The sequence below is a fragment of the Pholis gunnellus genome, assembly GCF_910591455.1.
Source record: "Pholis gunnellus genome assembly, chromosome: 10".
NCBI lineage: Eukaryota > Metazoa > Chordata > Actinopteri > Perciformes > Pholidae > Pholis > Pholis gunnellus.
The window spans coordinates 13474334-13491575 of NC_136537.1; the positions used below are offsets into that span (position 1 = coordinate 13474334).

The 17242-nt window shown below is 41.5% G+C and overlaps 3 protein-coding genes across 3 annotated transcripts; all 3 read left to right on the forward strand.

Moving 5' to 3' along the window:
• Positions 1-298: 298 nt before the first annotated feature.
• LOC306702604 (protocadherin beta-15-like) lies at positions 299-2722 on the forward strand (the record flags this gene model as incomplete). The annotated part of the gene is made up of 1 exon (XM_079168244.1): positions 299-2722. The coding sequence occupies one exon, from the start codon at positions 299-301 to the stop codon at positions 2720-2722; it is 2424 nt and encodes an 807-aa protein (XP_079024370.1).
• Positions 2723-5851: 3129 nt separating this feature from the next.
• Positions 5852-8317, forward strand: LOC306702605 (protocadherin beta-15-like; the record flags this gene model as incomplete). The annotated part of the gene is made up of 1 exon (XM_079168245.1): positions 5852-8317. The coding sequence occupies one exon, from the start codon at positions 5852-5854 to the stop codon at positions 8315-8317; it is 2466 nt and encodes an 821-aa protein (XP_079024371.1).
• A 1259-nt stretch (positions 8318-9576) lies between these two features.
• On the forward strand, positions 9577-15949 carry LOC306702606 (protocadherin beta-16-like; the record flags this gene model as incomplete). The annotated part of the gene is made up of 2 exons (XM_079168246.1): positions 9577-9726; positions 13700-15949. The coding sequence occupies 2 exons, from the start codon at positions 9577-9579 to the stop codon at positions 15947-15949; spliced, it is 2400 nt and encodes a 799-aa protein (XP_079024372.1).
• Between the last annotated feature and the right edge of the window lie 1293 nt (positions 15950-17242).

Genomic DNA, 17242 nt, shown 5'->3' on the forward strand with positions numbered 1-17242 from the left:
AAAATCATATTGATTTTTATTCCCTCATTATACGTCTATATACAGACGTTAAGGCCAGACTACCTTGTAATGACACTGTTATATTTCATTTGTACTCACGGTGTCACTATTGACCAGCTAAGGAGTCAAGTGTTCAGTCTGCTTTGCACACCACCCATTATTTGGATGGACCAGCCTTGTGTTCTTTAAATCATTCAACACCGACGACTCATGCTTGGAAGGCACATATATTGATCGAATAGTAGTCTTTTCAATGCTCGATATTAAGTTGTTGTAACGTGTGTAGTTCTGTCTGAGGATGATGACTAGAAGACGCGTTCTTCAAAGCTATGGCTTCGTCTTTTTCTTTGTTGTGGTGCAGTCCGCACACGGAGACCTAAGCTATTCTGTACAGGAGGAGCTCAAGCGCGGATCTGTTATTGGAAATATCGCCAAGGATCTCGGCCTGGAGGTGGGCAGACTGTCTGCTCGCAAAGCTCGTGTTGACATGGAAGGAAACGACAGACAGTATTGCGGGATTAACCTTGGAAGCGGAGATTTAATCGTTGCGGAAAGAATCGACAGAGAGGAGCATTGTGGAGAAAAGCCTTCGTGTGTTCTTAAATTCGACTTGCTGTTAGAGAATCCATTGGAGTTACACCGGTTGTCCCTGCAGGTGCAGGACATAAACGACAATGCACCAATTTTCCCAAAAGACAATGTAAAGCTGGAAATCAGAGAGTCTGCTGTCAAAGGAGCTAGGTATCGTCTTAATGCAGCGCAAGATGCTGATATAGGCAAGAACTCCGTTGAAAGCTACATTTTGCAACAAAACCCTCACTTTGTGTTCAGTATTCAGACGACAAGTGCTGGTAGAAAATATGGTGAGTTGGTTTTAGATAAAGAGTTAGACCGAGAAGAGCAGCAGGAAATGAAATTACTACTCACAGCTGTAGACGGTGGTTCTCCTCAGAGATCAGGGACAGTAGTCATACACGTCATTGTACTTGATGCTAATGATAACGCCCCAGCTTTTACTGAGGCAGTTTATCAAGCCACGTTACCGGAAAACTCCGCTATTAATACCCCAGTTATCACTGTAAGTGCATCAGATGCAGATGAAGGTGTCAACGGAGAGGTTACATATGAATTTAGCAAATTATCTGATAAATTACAGAAGCTGTTTTTACTAAATGAGAAAACTGGAGAAATCAGTGTGACAGGTAACATTGATTATGAAGAGGGATCGAAGTATGAAGTGTTTGTTGAGGCCAAAGATGGTTACGGACTATCTTCAGAAGCAAAAGTGATTATTGATATCACAGATGTAAATGACAACGCCCCTATGATAAATCTGAAATCACTGAATAACCCCATACCTGAGAACGTGTCACCTGGTACAGAGGTGGGCATCATCAACGTGCAGGATAGAGACTCTGAGACTAACAGACAGGTCCGATGCTCCATTCAGCAAAACGTCCCGTTTAAGTTGGTTCCTTCTATCAAAAACTATTATTCTCTGGTGACCACAGGACAACTGGACCGTGAACTAGAGTCTGATTACAACATTACAATCACTGCCACTGACGAGGGCTCTCCACCTCTGTCCTCCTCTAAAACTGTTCAGTTATCTGTAGCAGACATCAACGACAACCCACCTGTGTTTGAGGAACAGTCCTACAGCGCTTATGTGACTGAAAATAACAAACCTGGCTCCACTTTATGTTCCGTTACTGCTCGAGACCCCGACTGGAGACAAAACGGTACAGTGATTTATTCTCTGTTACCCGGTGAGGTGAACGGTGCCCCGGTGTCCTCCTATCTATCTGTCAACGGAGACACGGGGGTGATCCATGCTGTGAGGTCGTTTGACTATGAACAATTCAGGAGTTTTAAAGTCCAGGTGACGGCCAGAGACAACGGTTCTCCTCCACTCAGCAGCAACGTGACCGTCAGTGTGTTCGTATCGGATGTGAATGACAACTCTCCTCAGATACTGTACCCCGCCCCGGAGGGCAACTCCTTCATGACCGAGCTGGTCCCCAAAGCTGCACACGGAGGCTCTCTGGTGTCCAAAGTGATAGCGGTGGACGCGGACTCCGGACAGAATGCCTGGTTGTCCTATCATATTGTCAAATCCACTGATCCGGGACTTTTCTATATTGGTCTCCACAGCGGAGAGATCAGGACCCAGCGGGACATTTCTGAATCTGACAGCATGAAACAGAACCTCATTGTGTCAGTGAAAGATAACGGACAGCCCTCTCTCTCTGCCACCTGTTCCATGTATTTACTTATTTCTGATAACTTAGCTGAGGTGCCAGAACTGAAGGATATTTCTTATGACGAGAAGAACTCCAAACTGACCTCTTATCTGATCATCGCGCTGGTGTCTGTGTCCACCTTTTTCCTGACCTTCATCATCATCATCCTCGGTGTGAGGTTTTGTCGCAGGAGAAAGCCCAGACTGTTGTTTGATGGAGCAGTTGCCATCCCCAGCGCTTATCTTCCTCCTAATTACGCAGACGTTGACGGCACAGGAACTTTACGCAGCACTTACAATTATGACGCGTACCTGACAACGGGTTCTAGAACCAGTGACTTTAAGTTCGTGTCATCTTACAATGACAACACACTGCCTGCTGACCAGACTCTGAGGAAAAGTCCATCAGACTTTGCTGAGGTGTTTGGAGATTGTGATGAATCTCCTGAGGTAGGAACACATTCCATATTATTTAAGTAATCGTCCTTAAGGAATTGCAATTTTGTTTATAGCTTTCTTCACTTGCAGTGCTCCTTTCTGTGGTTTTGATTGAATATACTTTTTTTCATAGTTTTCTTTAAATTCCATGATGCTGCCTTCACGATTAATTAACTAACATGTATTTGCTGACATTATCTTCCTTCCAAGGAAACCCGTTTAAACTATGTCCCTTGTACTCTGTCCATGGTGTTGAGCTCCATTAGATCACACGATGCATATTCATGACCAACTTACAACTTTCGTTTGCTCTTATGTCATTTCTTTCTTCCTGAGTTTTATCTCAGTGAATTTACTTTGCTTTACTTTATTTACGTGTTTCAGCTCATACTATTGTTATTTGAAAATGCCGTTGCTGCCATGTGATGTAATTCTTTGAAGTTCTTTACAGTTCAAACTCAGATGTATCAGATGGATATTGTTACTGGTTAACGATGTTTGGACACGATATAGTTATAAATGTGAAGCTGTCTCTGTCCTATCTGCTTGGTTAGGGCTTTCTTTATCTGCTGTGGTCTTGATTGACGCGTTCAATGCCAAAAATATTGTCTCCCTTTACTTGGCATTTACTATTACATGTTGTTGTCCATGCGCAAACCTGAATACAAAACTATTTTAAATAACTTGATATTTTTACTGACAACCAGAGGTGTTTTAACATCATCATTATATGGGAGGAATCCGTTGTAAAATCAAAGATTGGGTCTTACAGTTGTGGGGAGTAATTTGAGGAACTTTAGCTATCTACCAATTGAACATTATTTGTCACTGATAATGGAGCAAACAAAAGTGCCATCGAGAGAGCAAATGATAGTAAAATCATCTCTCCATAAAATTCAATAAATTGAGATTTATTTTTGACAATGAACCTTTCAGAACTAGTTTATGTTTCCTGTCAAACTCAGATTATGTATTCTTGATGCATTTTACTGTTCCAACATAATCCTTTAACCAATAAACTTTACGCAGCACTTACAATTATGACGTCTACCTGACAACAGGCTCTAGAACCAGTGACTTTAAGCTCGTGTCATCCTACAATGACAACACACTGCCTGCTGACCAGACTCTGAGGAAAAGTCCATCAGACTTTGCTGAAGCGTTTGGAGATTGTGATGCTTCTCCTGAGGTTGGAACACATTTCATATTACTGAACTATCTGAATTTAACTTTCAAATTACTGAACCAAGATCCGCATAGTGAACCCGAACACCTCTTAAAGCATCGTTTTATAGAGCGCCCTAACCTCTCATCCACTCACACTCTGATACAGACGCACAGCGCTTCATGCGCTCATACTCTCGTTTATTCAGTTCTATCAGTACTCTGGAATATATTTAGGACGTGTGTGTTCCTCAAGTCTTTTTGTCTCTACCGTTTGCATGATTGCTGAATTTCATATTCCACTGAGGGAAGCCTGTTTGAATAATGCTAGTTTCTCTCTCCTTTGTGCTGAACTCTGTTCATCTTCTGATGCATTTTTTGCTACAGTTCACCTCTGTTTTTTAATCTGTTGTCATTTCCCATTGCTGAATTGGATTTCAGTATATTTGCATAATACCAGACGTTGCTTAAATATTGTGCCTTTTCTTGCTTTGATGCTTTTACGTTGTTGCTCTAAGCTTGTGGCAGTTTAAGTAACTTTCCTGGATTCATATTAGAAGTTTACCACTTTTGACATATATTGAGATGTGGTATTACAACAGTGTGAAGAAATAAAAAAAGGAGCCTCTGTGTTTATTCAGTTTTGCTTGGTCATATTAATACACTTATTTCCTAGATACCTTATAGTGTTGTCAATGAGTAAATGGTTCCAACAAACACTGTTCAAAACTTAAATAATACAGACTCTTTCAAGTTTTTACATTGCAGCTCACAGACACAATAGTTTTATTCTGAAAGTTTGATAGTCTTGCATTTGTAGTGTTATACGTTAGGAAATTGAATTATTTCCCCATTTCCTTTCCCAATGCAACAACTGTTGATCATTGTCAATTTGTTTTTAAAATTTGGCTGAACTTGAAAGTTTAATAATCTATTATTAAACAATAGCACACACTGACACCATGTATAAAACCGTATCCAAACCATTTTTCCTATTTTCTTGATATTTAAATGTTTTAACATATGTTTTTGTTGCTTAGTTGAAGTTAAATCATTCATACAAAGACCTATGTAAGCTGTGTGATATTTGCGCAGTCATCTAAATTGTCACAATATTTTAGACTGAGTATTAATTGAATGCAATGTGTTGACTTAAATCATAAAACTGTTTGTAATATGTTTGAAAACACATTTGTTGAATTTGCAGTCTTATAATGAAATAATGGTGTATCCTCATTAGTCAAAACTCAGTAATACATTTCCACATGGTTTCAATCTGCATAATTACAGAGTAAAGAAGGTTTTCTCAATCTGAGCAATAGAAGATATATGAAGACTGTAAAAACATTATTCTGTGTTACTTGATCCCATATTGACTCAGTCAAGGATGTGAGGAAGTGCAGAAACAGAAATAAATATATGACCATTTCATCAGGACATCCGTTCTCATGCAGTTTTGAGATTAAATAGAAGAGTAACATAAACCAATCTAAAAGTCCCCATTCTGTATTCAGACATATTTGTACTTGTCCTAATTATTAATTTTAAACACTGGCTTTTCTCGAGACAGTTTTGACAATTTCATATTTGTGTTGTCTTTATCCATCACAAGTGGGCCAGTGGTTTATTATATCTTCTCAATAGTCATTGTAAGACAAACCTTAAGTGGTAAAGCAAATCATTTTTTTTGGTGTTTATTACATAAGGGTTACTGAACTGGTCTACATTTTAAATATGTATGACCAAAATCCTACATGGTGCTGTTATACCTAAACTGACACTCATGGTGTCAGTGTGTACCAGCAAACGAGAAGGCTTGGTCTTTCTCCACCCTTCTGTCTCAGCGAATTTAAAGCCTGACTCTGCTGTTGTTCCGTAGTTGACAAAAACCGCTTCGTGTTGGACTGCAATGTGACAGTTGTTGTAGATTGGAAGAAATTGCGAATCTTTAATTGATATATCTTGATCTACTTCTTAATAGAGTATATCGTCTTTCTCGCAGTAACAATGGGATGCAGCAGATATGCGCTGCTTTCCGGCCTTGCTTTTGTATGTCTTGTCCTGCACCCTGTCTATGGAGACCTGAGCTACTCTATCCCGGAGGAGATGAAACGTGGATCTGTTATTGGAAATATCGCAAAGGATCTGGGACTTGATTTGGGGAGACTGTCTGCTCGCAAGGCCCGTATCGATACTGAAGATAACAGTGTTAAGTACTGCGGTATAAATCTCAACACCGGAGACTTGATTGTACAAGAAAGGATTGACCGAGAAAGGCTTTGTGCGAATAAGGCATCATGTGTTCTGAAACAGGAACTCGTATTGGAAAATCCTTTAGAACTGCACCGTATTAGTATCCGCGTTCAAGATATCAACGACAATTCACCCCAATTCAAAGAGGAGTCACTTAAAATAGAAATTCGAGAATCAGCAGTCAAGGGTGCGCATTTTCTTCTTGGAGAAGCACATGACGGAGACATAGCAGAAAATGCTGTTCAGAGCTACTTACTTCAGCAGAATGACCATTTTAAATTAAATGTGAACACGAAATCTGGCGGAAGGAAATATGGTGAATTGGTCTTAGACAAGGAATTAGATAGAGAGGAGAAAAAGGAGATAATGTTATTACTTACCGCATTCGATGGAGGCTCTCCTCAGAGATCAGGTACTGTAGTCATACACGTCACTGTACTGGATGCTAATGATAACGTACCAATGTTCAGCCAGGCCGTTTATAAAGCCAGTCTGCCTGAAAACTCTCCTCTGGATACATTGGTGATCACAGTGAGCGCTACTGATGCAGACGAAGGGTTAAACAGCGAAATTACCTATGGATTTGACCATGTTTCAGATGAAAATAGCAACGTGTTTTCTTTACAATCTAATTCGGGAGAGGTGAGAGTAGCTGAAACTATTGATTACGAGAAAGTGTCATCCTATGAAATGCAGATTAGCGCAAAAGATGGTCTGGGATTAGTTTCTTACGCAACGTTAATCATTGAGATAACTGATATAAATGATAACGCTCCAGTGATATATCTGAAATCACTAACTAACCCCATACCTGAGAACGTGTCACCTGGTACAGAGGTGGGCATCATCAACGTGCAGGATAGAGACTCTGAGACTAACAGACAGGTCCGCTGCTCCATTCAGCAAAACGTCCCTTTTAAGTTGGTTCCTTCTATTAAAAACTATTATTCTCTGGTGACCACAGGACAACTGGACCGTGAACTAGAGTCTGATTACAACATTACAATCACCGCCACTGACGAGGGCTCTCCACCTCTGTCCTCCTCTAAAACTGTTCAGTTATCTGTAGCAGACATCAACGACAACCCACCTGTGTTTGAGGAACAGTCCTACAGCGCTTATGTGACTGAAAATAACAAACCTGGCTCCACTTTATGTTCCGTTACTGCTCGAGACCCCGACTGGAGACAAAACGGTACAGTGATTTATTCTCTGTTACCCGGTGAGGTGAACGGTGCCCCGGTGTCCTCCTATCTATCTGTTAACGGAGACACGGGGGTGATCCACGCTGTGAGGTCATTTGATTATGAACAGTTCAGGAGTTTTAAAGTCCACGTGACGGCCAGAGACAACGGTTCTCCTCCGCTCAGCAGCAACGTGACCGTCAGTGTGTTCGTATCGGATGTGAATGACAACTCTCCTCAGATACTGTACCCCGCACCGGAGGGCAACTCCTTCATGACCGAGCTGGTCCCCAAAGCTGCACACGGAGGCTCTCTGGTGTCCAAAGTGATAGCGGTGGACGCGGACTCCGGACAGAACGCCTGGCTGTCCTATCATATAGTCAAATCCACTGATCCGGGACTTTTCACTATTGGTCTCCACAGCGGAGAGATCAGGACCCAGCGGGACATTTCTGAATCTGACAGCATGAAACAGAACCTCATTGTGTCAGTGAAAGATAACGGACAGCCCTCTCTCTCTGCCACCTGTTCCATGTATTTACTTATTTCTGATAACTTGGCTGAGGTGCCAGAACTGAAGGATATTTCTTATGACGATAAGAACTCCAAACTGACCTCTTATCTGATCATCGCGCTGGTGTCTGTGTCCACCTTTTTCCTGACCTTCATCATCATCATCCTCGGTGTGAGGTTCTGTCGCAGGAGAAAGCCCAGACTGTTGTTTGATGGAGCAGTTGCCATCCCCAGCGCTTATCTCCCTCCTAATTACGCAGACGTTGACGGCACAGGAACTTTACGCAGCACTTACAATTATGACGCGTACCTGACAACAGGTTCTAGAACCAGTGACTTTAAGTTTGTGTCATCCTACAATGACAACACACTGCCTGCTGACCAGACTCTGAGGAAAAGTCCATCAGACTTTGCTGAAGCGTTTGGTGACTGTGATGAATCTCCTGAGGTAGGAACTGGTTTCACATATCGTTTGATGTATTTACAACCTAATGATCCAGTCAATACCTTTTTACAGTTATAACTTGCATTTGTCTTACTATTTCTTCGAGACAATGTACGGAGTGACTTAAAGTTACCCCCTGCAACTTCATTTCACCGTGCAAGTTACTTTATACTCCAATTTATAGCCATATTGTCCAGAGTAATTTTTCACTGACATGCACAGATTTAACCTCATAGTTAATCAATAGTTCACAGAGGAGTTAGTCTACCTTCTTGTTTTGTATCTTTTTTTTCAAAGGTATCAATTCCTTAACACAGCAATGTTTCAGTGATTGTGTCCTTTGAATTGAGCTGGGGCTCTTTTTGTGTCTCTGTCCTTGGTGCTGAACCTCATTGTTGCACCTGTGATTGAACTCATACCTGTCTTCTATTTGACTCACCTTTCAAGTATTTTAGATTGCACTTTTACTTGCAGATCTATTTTCCTGAGATATCTGTGTCCCATTTTGTAATCAATATCCAAGATATAGATTTGCTTTATATTTAGCTAAAATTAAAAGATAAATATAACACAGGACACATCACATCAGTAGAATGAGAGGAGTTATTTTGCTTCATTGGGCATTCCATATTTTTTAGTGCAAATGATTTACAGATTATTTCAATTTACCGATATAAACCTTTTTTCTCAACATTGTTATTCCACCAATGAAAAATATAAAAGGCACGAAATCACTATTTTCTATTGGTGTTGCTTTTTATGCACCATATATTACTTAATTAGATTTTGAATATATTGAATTTACTAAAGAGAGGGGCAGACAGACAGAGATTTGCTTCCAAGCGAATTTGGAACATTTAGCATACAACACTAAATGGCATGATCCGTGGTTCAACATTGTTTAACTGTAGTGCAGTTTTGTCTTACTATTATCACCATGAATTGCTTTTGGTGGATTACTGTAGGAGGAGACATACTCTAGTTTGTAAAGCCTCATGATACAAAGAACAAGCATCTCACTTAACTTAAAGATAAGTTAAAATCATAATGCTTTTTATTCCCTCAGTATATGTTTATATACGAACATTAAGGCCAGACTACCTTGTAATGAATGTTATATTTCATTTGTACTCACGGTGTCACTATTGACCAGCTAAGGAGTCAAGTGTTCAGTCTGCTTTGCACACCACCCATTATTTGGATGGACCAGCCTTGTGTTCTTTATATCATTCAACACCGACGACTCATGCTGGGAAGGCACATACATTGATCGAAGAGTAGTCTATTCAATGCTCGATATTAACGTGTTGTAACGTGTGTAGTTCTATCTGAGGATGATGACTAGAAGACGCGTTCTTCAAAGCTATGGCTTCGTCTTTTTCTTTGTTGTGGTGCAGTCCGCACACGGAGACCTGAGCTATTCTGTACAGGAGGAGCTCAAGCGCGGATCTGTTATTGGAAATATCGCCAAGGATCTCGGCCTGGAGGTGGGCAGACTGTCTGCTCGCAAAGCTCGTGTTGACATGGAAGGAAACGAGAGACAGTATTGCGGGATTAACCTTCGAAGCGGAGATTTAATCGTTGCTGAAAGAATCGACAGAGAGGAGCATTGTGGAGAAAAGCCTTCGTGTGTTCTTAAATTCGACTTGCTGTTAGAGAATCCATTGGAGTTACACCGGTTGTCCCTGCAGGTGCAGGACATAAACGACAATGCACCAATTTTCCCAAAAGACACAGTAAAGCTTGAAATAAGAGAGTCAGCTGCCAAAGGAGCTAGGTATCGTGTTAATGCAGCACACGATGCTGATATAGGCAAGAACTCCGTTGAAAGCTACATTTTGCAACAAAACCCTCACTTTGTGTTCAGTATTCAGACGACAAGTGCTGGTGGTAACTATGGGGAGTTGGTTTTAGATAAAGAGTTAGACCGAGAGGAGCAGCAGGAAATGAAATTGTTACTCACAGCTGTAGACGGTGGTTCTCCTCAGAGATCAGGGACAGTAGTCATACACGTCATTGTACTTGATGCTAATGATAACGCCCCAGCTTTTACTGAGGCAGTTTATCAAGCCACGTTACCGGAAAACTCCGCTATTAATACCCCAGTTATCACTGTAAGTGCATCAGATGCAGACGAAGGTGTCAACGGAGAGGTTACATATGAATTTAGCAGATTATCTGACAAATCACGAAAGCTTTTTTCATTAAATGAGAAAACTGGAGAAATCAGTGTGACAGGTAACATTGATTATGAAGAGGGATCGAATTATGAAGTGATTGTTGAGGCCAAAGATGGTTATGGACTATCTTCAGTAGCAAAAGTGATTATTGATATCACAGATGTAAATGACAACGCCCCTATGATAAATCTGAAATCACTGAATAACCCCATACCTGAGAACGTGTCACCTGGTACAGAGGTGGGCATCATCAACGTGCAGGATAGAGACTCTGAGACTAACAGACAGGTCCGCTGCTCCATTCAGCAAAACGTCCCTTTTAAGTTGGTTCCTTCTATTAAAAACTATTATTCTCTGGTGACCACAGGACAACTGGACCGTGAACTAGAGTCTGATTACAACATTACAATCACTGCCACTGACGAGGGCTCTCCACCTCTGTCCTCCTCTAAAACTGTTCAGTTATCTGTAGCAGACATCAACGACAACCCACCTGTGTTTGAGGAACAGCTCTACAGTGCTTATGTGACTGAAAATAACAAACCTGGCTCCACTTTATGTTCCGTTACTGCTCGAGACCCCGACTGGAGACAAAACGGTACAGTGATTTATTCTCTGTTACCTGGTGAGGTGAACGGTGCCCCGGTGTCCTCCTATCTATCTGTCAACGGAGACACGGGGGTGATCCACGCTGTGAGGTCGTTTGATTATGAACAGTTCAAACGTTTTAAAGTCCACGTGACGGCCAGAGACAACGGTTCTCCTCCGCTCAGCAGCAACGTGACCGTCAGTGTGTTCGTATCGGATGTGAATGACAACTCTCCTCAGATACTGTACCCTGCCCCGGAGGGCAACTCCTTCATGACCGAGCTGGTCCCCAAAGCTGCACACGGAGGCTCTCTGGTGTCCAAAGTGATAGCGGTGGACGCGGACTCCGGACAGAACGCCTGGCTGTCCTATCATATAGTCAAATCCACTGATCCGGGACTTTTCACTATTGGTCTCCACAGCGGAGAGATCAGGACCCAGCGGGACATTTCTGAATCTGACAGCATGAAACAGAACCTCATTGTGTCAGTGAAAGATAACGGACAGCCCTCTCTCTCTGCCACCTGTTCCATGTATTTACTTATTTCTGATAACTTGGCTGAGGTGCCAGAACTGAAGGATATTTCTTATGACGAGAAGAACTCTAAACTGACCTCTTATCTAATCATCGCTCTGGTGTCTGTGTCCACCTTTTTCCTGACCTTCATCATCATCATCCTCGGTGTGAGGTTCTGTCGCAGGAGAAAGCCCAGACTGTTGTTTGATGGAGCAGTTGCCATCCCCAGCGCGTATCTCCCTCCTAATTACGCAGACGTTGACGGCACAGGAACTTTACGCAGCACTTACAATTATGACGCGTACCTGACAACAGGTTCTAGAACCAGTGACTTTAAGTTCGTGTCATCTTACAATGACAACACACTGCCTGCTGACCAGACTCTGAGGAAAAGTCCATCAGACTTTGCTGAAGTATTTGGGGAATCACTGGACTCATTGGAGGTAGGCTTCACCTACAAATATTCTGAATATTTTCAAAGAATAACTACCCAATGTGCTGAAATACTGAGGAATGAATGTAAATTAAAATTGTCAAAAATTCTAAATTCATCAAGGGGTCGGCTGACATAAATTGAAATCGAACTACTAGTATTCCTCAGTCTTGTGTTATCTGTCTCTCTCCTTTGTTCCAACAACTAACCCTAAAATTGAGCTCCTTTGAAATACAACTATGAAACTGACCTTCCAAGTAAAAGATAATAGTAAAGATTAGATGAAGTCTGAAGTGTCCTAGAGGTACGGAAAACCATGAATCCATAAAGTAATGTTTAATGCTAAAGGTGAAACATACGTTTTCTAAAAAAGTGTTTTCCTTTATTGAGGTTGCAATTGGATATAACGGTGTGTATGTTCATACGTCAAACACATTTAGGAAATCATAAAAACTACAACAACAAAGAAAAAACTATTATAATACATGGCAAAGTAAGATTTGTAATCTCACAAAGTATTTGGCAGGATGTCTGACAGACAATTTTCAGGGTGAAATCTGTATTTTCATGGTTTACGCTTCGTACTTCAATTCCCATCATCATTCGAGTCATACTTTTTAAATAATTGATTCATTCACATTCAACCAAACACGTCAACTATATCGTGATCAAAAGCCCTTGAGTGGCAGTCAATAGTCTTCAGAAATTGTTTTGACTTGCTACTTATTGTTTTTGTTACTTGAGAGAGAGAGAGAGAGAGAGAGAGAGAGAGAGAGAGAGAGAGAGAGATGCATACTCATTCAAACACAAATGCACAACATATTTGTTCTCACCTGTTGCAGTTGTGTGTCTGTCTCTCTGTCTCATTAGAGTAATATTTAGTATGCTCTGATTTCATGGAGTCTTCCTTTGCAGGATGTCCACTTTGTTAGGGCTTGATAGCGTCTTTATTCTTTTCAACTCATCGATTGGTTTGGAAATATCATTCTCGTTTTTTGTATCGTGATGAACTATAAGGACACATTTTATTAATGAGGACCCAGTGCCTGAGGGAACTGTCATAGGCAGACTTTACCATGGCTGGATGATTCGGAGACTTGGTGTTTTATTTTCAGTCAAAAATATTTCCATATTGCTTTCTATTGAAAACAAGCTTTGGTGTTTCACATTTAATGAGTGCGGCTCATCTATAACTAAAACAATAGCCATTCCCTTACACCCATAGCTTGTTTTGTATTTTGACGGTTCATATTGTGGCAAAGCAATTGATATTGCTCCTTTAACATGTTACTTGTACTGTAACAATTATAGTACTACCACCATTACTACTACTACTACTATTATTACGTATAATACTATATGTTTAACCCTGCTATTTCTCCATTCCACTCATGGTGTCGCTATTGGCTAGTCTACGTCAAACATTTCCACTCCACATTCTGGTGTGTAGGCTACACCAATGAAAGGCACATTTTGCAGTTGTTGCTCCTGAGATGCAGTCAGCATAACTGGAGATCTCTCGATTTTCTTTTGACCGAACTGTATGATCCGTATTGGATTTGTGATCTAAACGAGCACAGTTTTTCTGTAACAAACGCATTGCCATGATGGGGCTCAACCTGAGGTACTTCGTTTTCTTTCTAATGTGGAAAGCCGTGAATGGGGACGCGAGCTATTCCTTCCAAGAGGAAATGAAGCGCGGATCTGTTTTTGGAAATATAGCTCAGGATCTTAACCTGGACTCGCGCAAACTGTCTGCTAGGAATGCCCGTGTTGATGCCGCAGGGAATCGCAAACGTTATTGTGACATCAACCTCAGCACTGGAGATTTAATTGTTGCCGACAGGATTGACCGAGAGGGGCTTTGTGGGGAAAAACTGTCGTGTATAGTAAAACGAGATCTTGTCCTGGAGAATCCTCTGGAACTGCATCCTTTCAATCTACACATTCAAGATATTAATGATAACTCGCCACAATTTAATGAAGAATCTATCAATTTAGAAATTCAAGAGTCGGCAGTCAGGGGAGCTCGTTTTGAGATTGAAGAGGCGCACGATGCGGATGTAGGACAGAATTCAGTTCAGCAGTACAGCCTTAAAAATAATGATAATTTCATTTTGGCTGTTGATGGAAACACAATAGAGCTTGTTCTCGAAAAAGAGCTTGATCGTGAAAAACAACAAGAGTTCAATTTGCTCCTTACAGCTTTAGATGGAGGCTCTCCTCAGAGATCAGGTACTGTAGTCATACACGTCACTGTACTGGATGCTAATGATAACGCCCCAGTGTTTAGCCAGGCCGTTTATAAAGCCAGTCTGCCTGAAAACTCCCCTGTAGACACTGTAGTGGTCACAGTGAGTGCTAGTGATGCAGACGAGGGAGTCAATGGTGACGTGACTTATGACTTTGGGCACGTTACTGATGATGTGAAGAAGATATTTAGTATTGACCGTAAAAACGGCAAGATCAAAGTTAATCGTGCTATTGACTTTGAGACTGTTACAACATATGATTTGCGCATTAAAGCAAAGGATGGATTAGGGTTATCGTCATATACAAAGGTAATTGTTGAAATCACAGATGTCAATGACAACATACCGATAATCTATGTGAAATCTTTGGCAAATCCAGTACCTGAGAACGTGTCACCTGGTACAGAGGTGGGCATCATTAACGTGCAGGATGCGGATTCTAACAATAACCAACGGGTCCGCTGCTCCATTCAGCAGAGCGTCCCTTTTAAATTGGTTCCTTCTATTAAAAACTATTATTCTCTGGTGACCACAGGACAACTGGACCGTGAACTAGAGTCTGATTACAACTTTACAATCACCGCCACTGACGAGGGCTCTCCACCTCGGTCCTCCTCTAAAACGGTTCAGTTATCTGTAGCAGACATCAACGACAACCCACCTGTGTTTGAGGAACAGTCCTACAGCGCTTATGTTACTGAAAATAACAAACCTGGCTCCACTTTATGTTCCGTTACTGCTCGAGACCCCGACTGGAGACAAAACGGTACAGTGATTTATTCTCTGTTACCTGGTGAGGTGAACGGTGCCCCGGTGTCCTCCTATCTATCTGTTAACGGAGACACGGGGGTGATCCACGCTGTGAGATCGTTTGATTATGAACAGTTCAGGAGTTTTAAAGTCCACGTGACGGCCAGAGACAACGGTTCTCCTCCGCTCAGCAGCAACGTGACCGTCAGTGTGTTCGTATCGGATGTGAATGACAACTCTCCTCAGATACTGTACCCCGCCCCGGAGGGCAACTCCTTCATGACCGAGCTGGTCCCCAAAGCTGCACACGGAGGCTCTCTGGTGTCCAAAGTGATAGCGGTGGACGCGGACTCCGGACAGAACGCCTGGCTGTCCTATCATATAGTCAAATCCACTGATCCGGGACTTTTCACTATTGGTCTCCACAGCGGAGAGATCAGGACCCAGCGGGACATTTCTGAATCTGACAGCATGAAACAGAACCTCATTGTGTCAGTGAAAGATAACGGACAGCCCTCTCTCTCTGCCACCTGTTCCATGTATTTACTTATTTCTGATAACTTGGCTGAGGTGCCAGAACTGAAGGATATTTCGTATGACGAGAAGAACTCCAAACTGACCTCTTATCTGATCATCGCGCTGGTGTCTGTGTCCACCTTTTTCCTGACCTTCATCATCATCATCCTCGGTGTGAGGTTCTGTCGCAGTAGAAAGCCCAGACTGTTGTTTGATGGAGCAGTTGCCATCCCCAGCGCTTATCTCCCTCCTAATTACGCAGACGTTGATGGAACAGGAACTTTACGCAGCACTTACAATTATGACGCCTACCTGACAACAGGTTCTAGAACCAGTGACTTTAAGTTCGTGTCATCTTACAATGACAACACACTGCCTGCTGACCAGACGCTGAGGAAAAGTCCATCAGACTTTGCTGATGCGTTTGGGGACTGTGATGGTTCTCCTGAGGTATGCACATGCTTCCTATCATAGATTTACACACACATTCACACAGCCAACTTGTTTCTGTTTGTTCATGTGAGTGCTCTGTTTGGGGGGATTTAAATCTCCCAGCTGGTGTCTCTGTCCTTGGTGCTGAATTGCAATTCACTGATGCCTAAGAGATCTTGGCTTTCCTCCACTATTCTGTTGTCATTCATTGTCAGAGTTTAATTTCTTCAGATTGCTCCAAAAAATTTCATTTGGGGGAAGAGTTTTTTTAAGCTTTCTTTGTTTTGAATAAGTCGCTGCTCCCCGCTGGTTTCATAGTAAGTCATCATTTCTGTCCCTTGAGATGAGACTTTAGTTGACCTTTTAATAAAACATTTGCTTGAGATGCTTGTTTTTTTAACAGCAACGGACAAGAACAATGACAAAGCCTTATTGTTGCAGCTAACGATAACTGACAACACTCTCTCTGCCACCTGTTCAATTTATTCAGTCAACTTGGTCGGATTGCCAGAACTGAAAGGTATTTCTTAAAATGAGAGATTAGTTCTAGCGCTCACATCCCTCCTATGTTGACAGCACTTTTAATGCCTCTGAAACGTTTGCGTTATAGTCTATTATAATATCCACATACTTGGATGTATCTTTGTCCATAATCCTGCGTTTGTCCTTCAGCTTGAATGAATTGTTTGAGGATTCAACTTTAGAAATTCTTTTAAAAGTAACTCTCTTCTGAAAGAGTTAATCTTTTTCATTTTGAAAAGGACTTTTAGGCTTATTGTTTTTGCTTTTCAGTACTTTCCATGTCTGTATATGGTTTGTAAATAGTTCATAGATGGAACAGTGTTTTAGAACACATGATTTCATGCTGTGAGTCTGATGATGTTGCATTTTTACTATAAATATCTCCAAACTGCACTTTCTTATCATCTAATGACATTGTTCATGACAAACTTACTGAATGCCTTTTATAACCACCAACATAGTCTTTTCATATGTACTTCATCCAGACCATGAACACACTCTCAAAAAGTTACATGAGGGTCTTTAAAGTCATTATGTAACATTTTAGTACATTTCTGCCATTTACAGGTTATTTAAGTATCAGGACTCACCAGATATGTCGATCGTTTCCCTCGCGGTGCGGTAATATGCCATTGATTGAACGAATTGAGATTATCTAACAGGAATATTTTGCATTGTTTTCTCAAGCTTCTGTATGAGCCATAGACAGTTGAGGTTGATCATTCCTTTTGGATCTGTTGATGTTATTTGGCCTGCAATATTGACTACACAGTGGCATTCCTTTTTGAAGTCCTCGTTTCATGTATTGTTCTT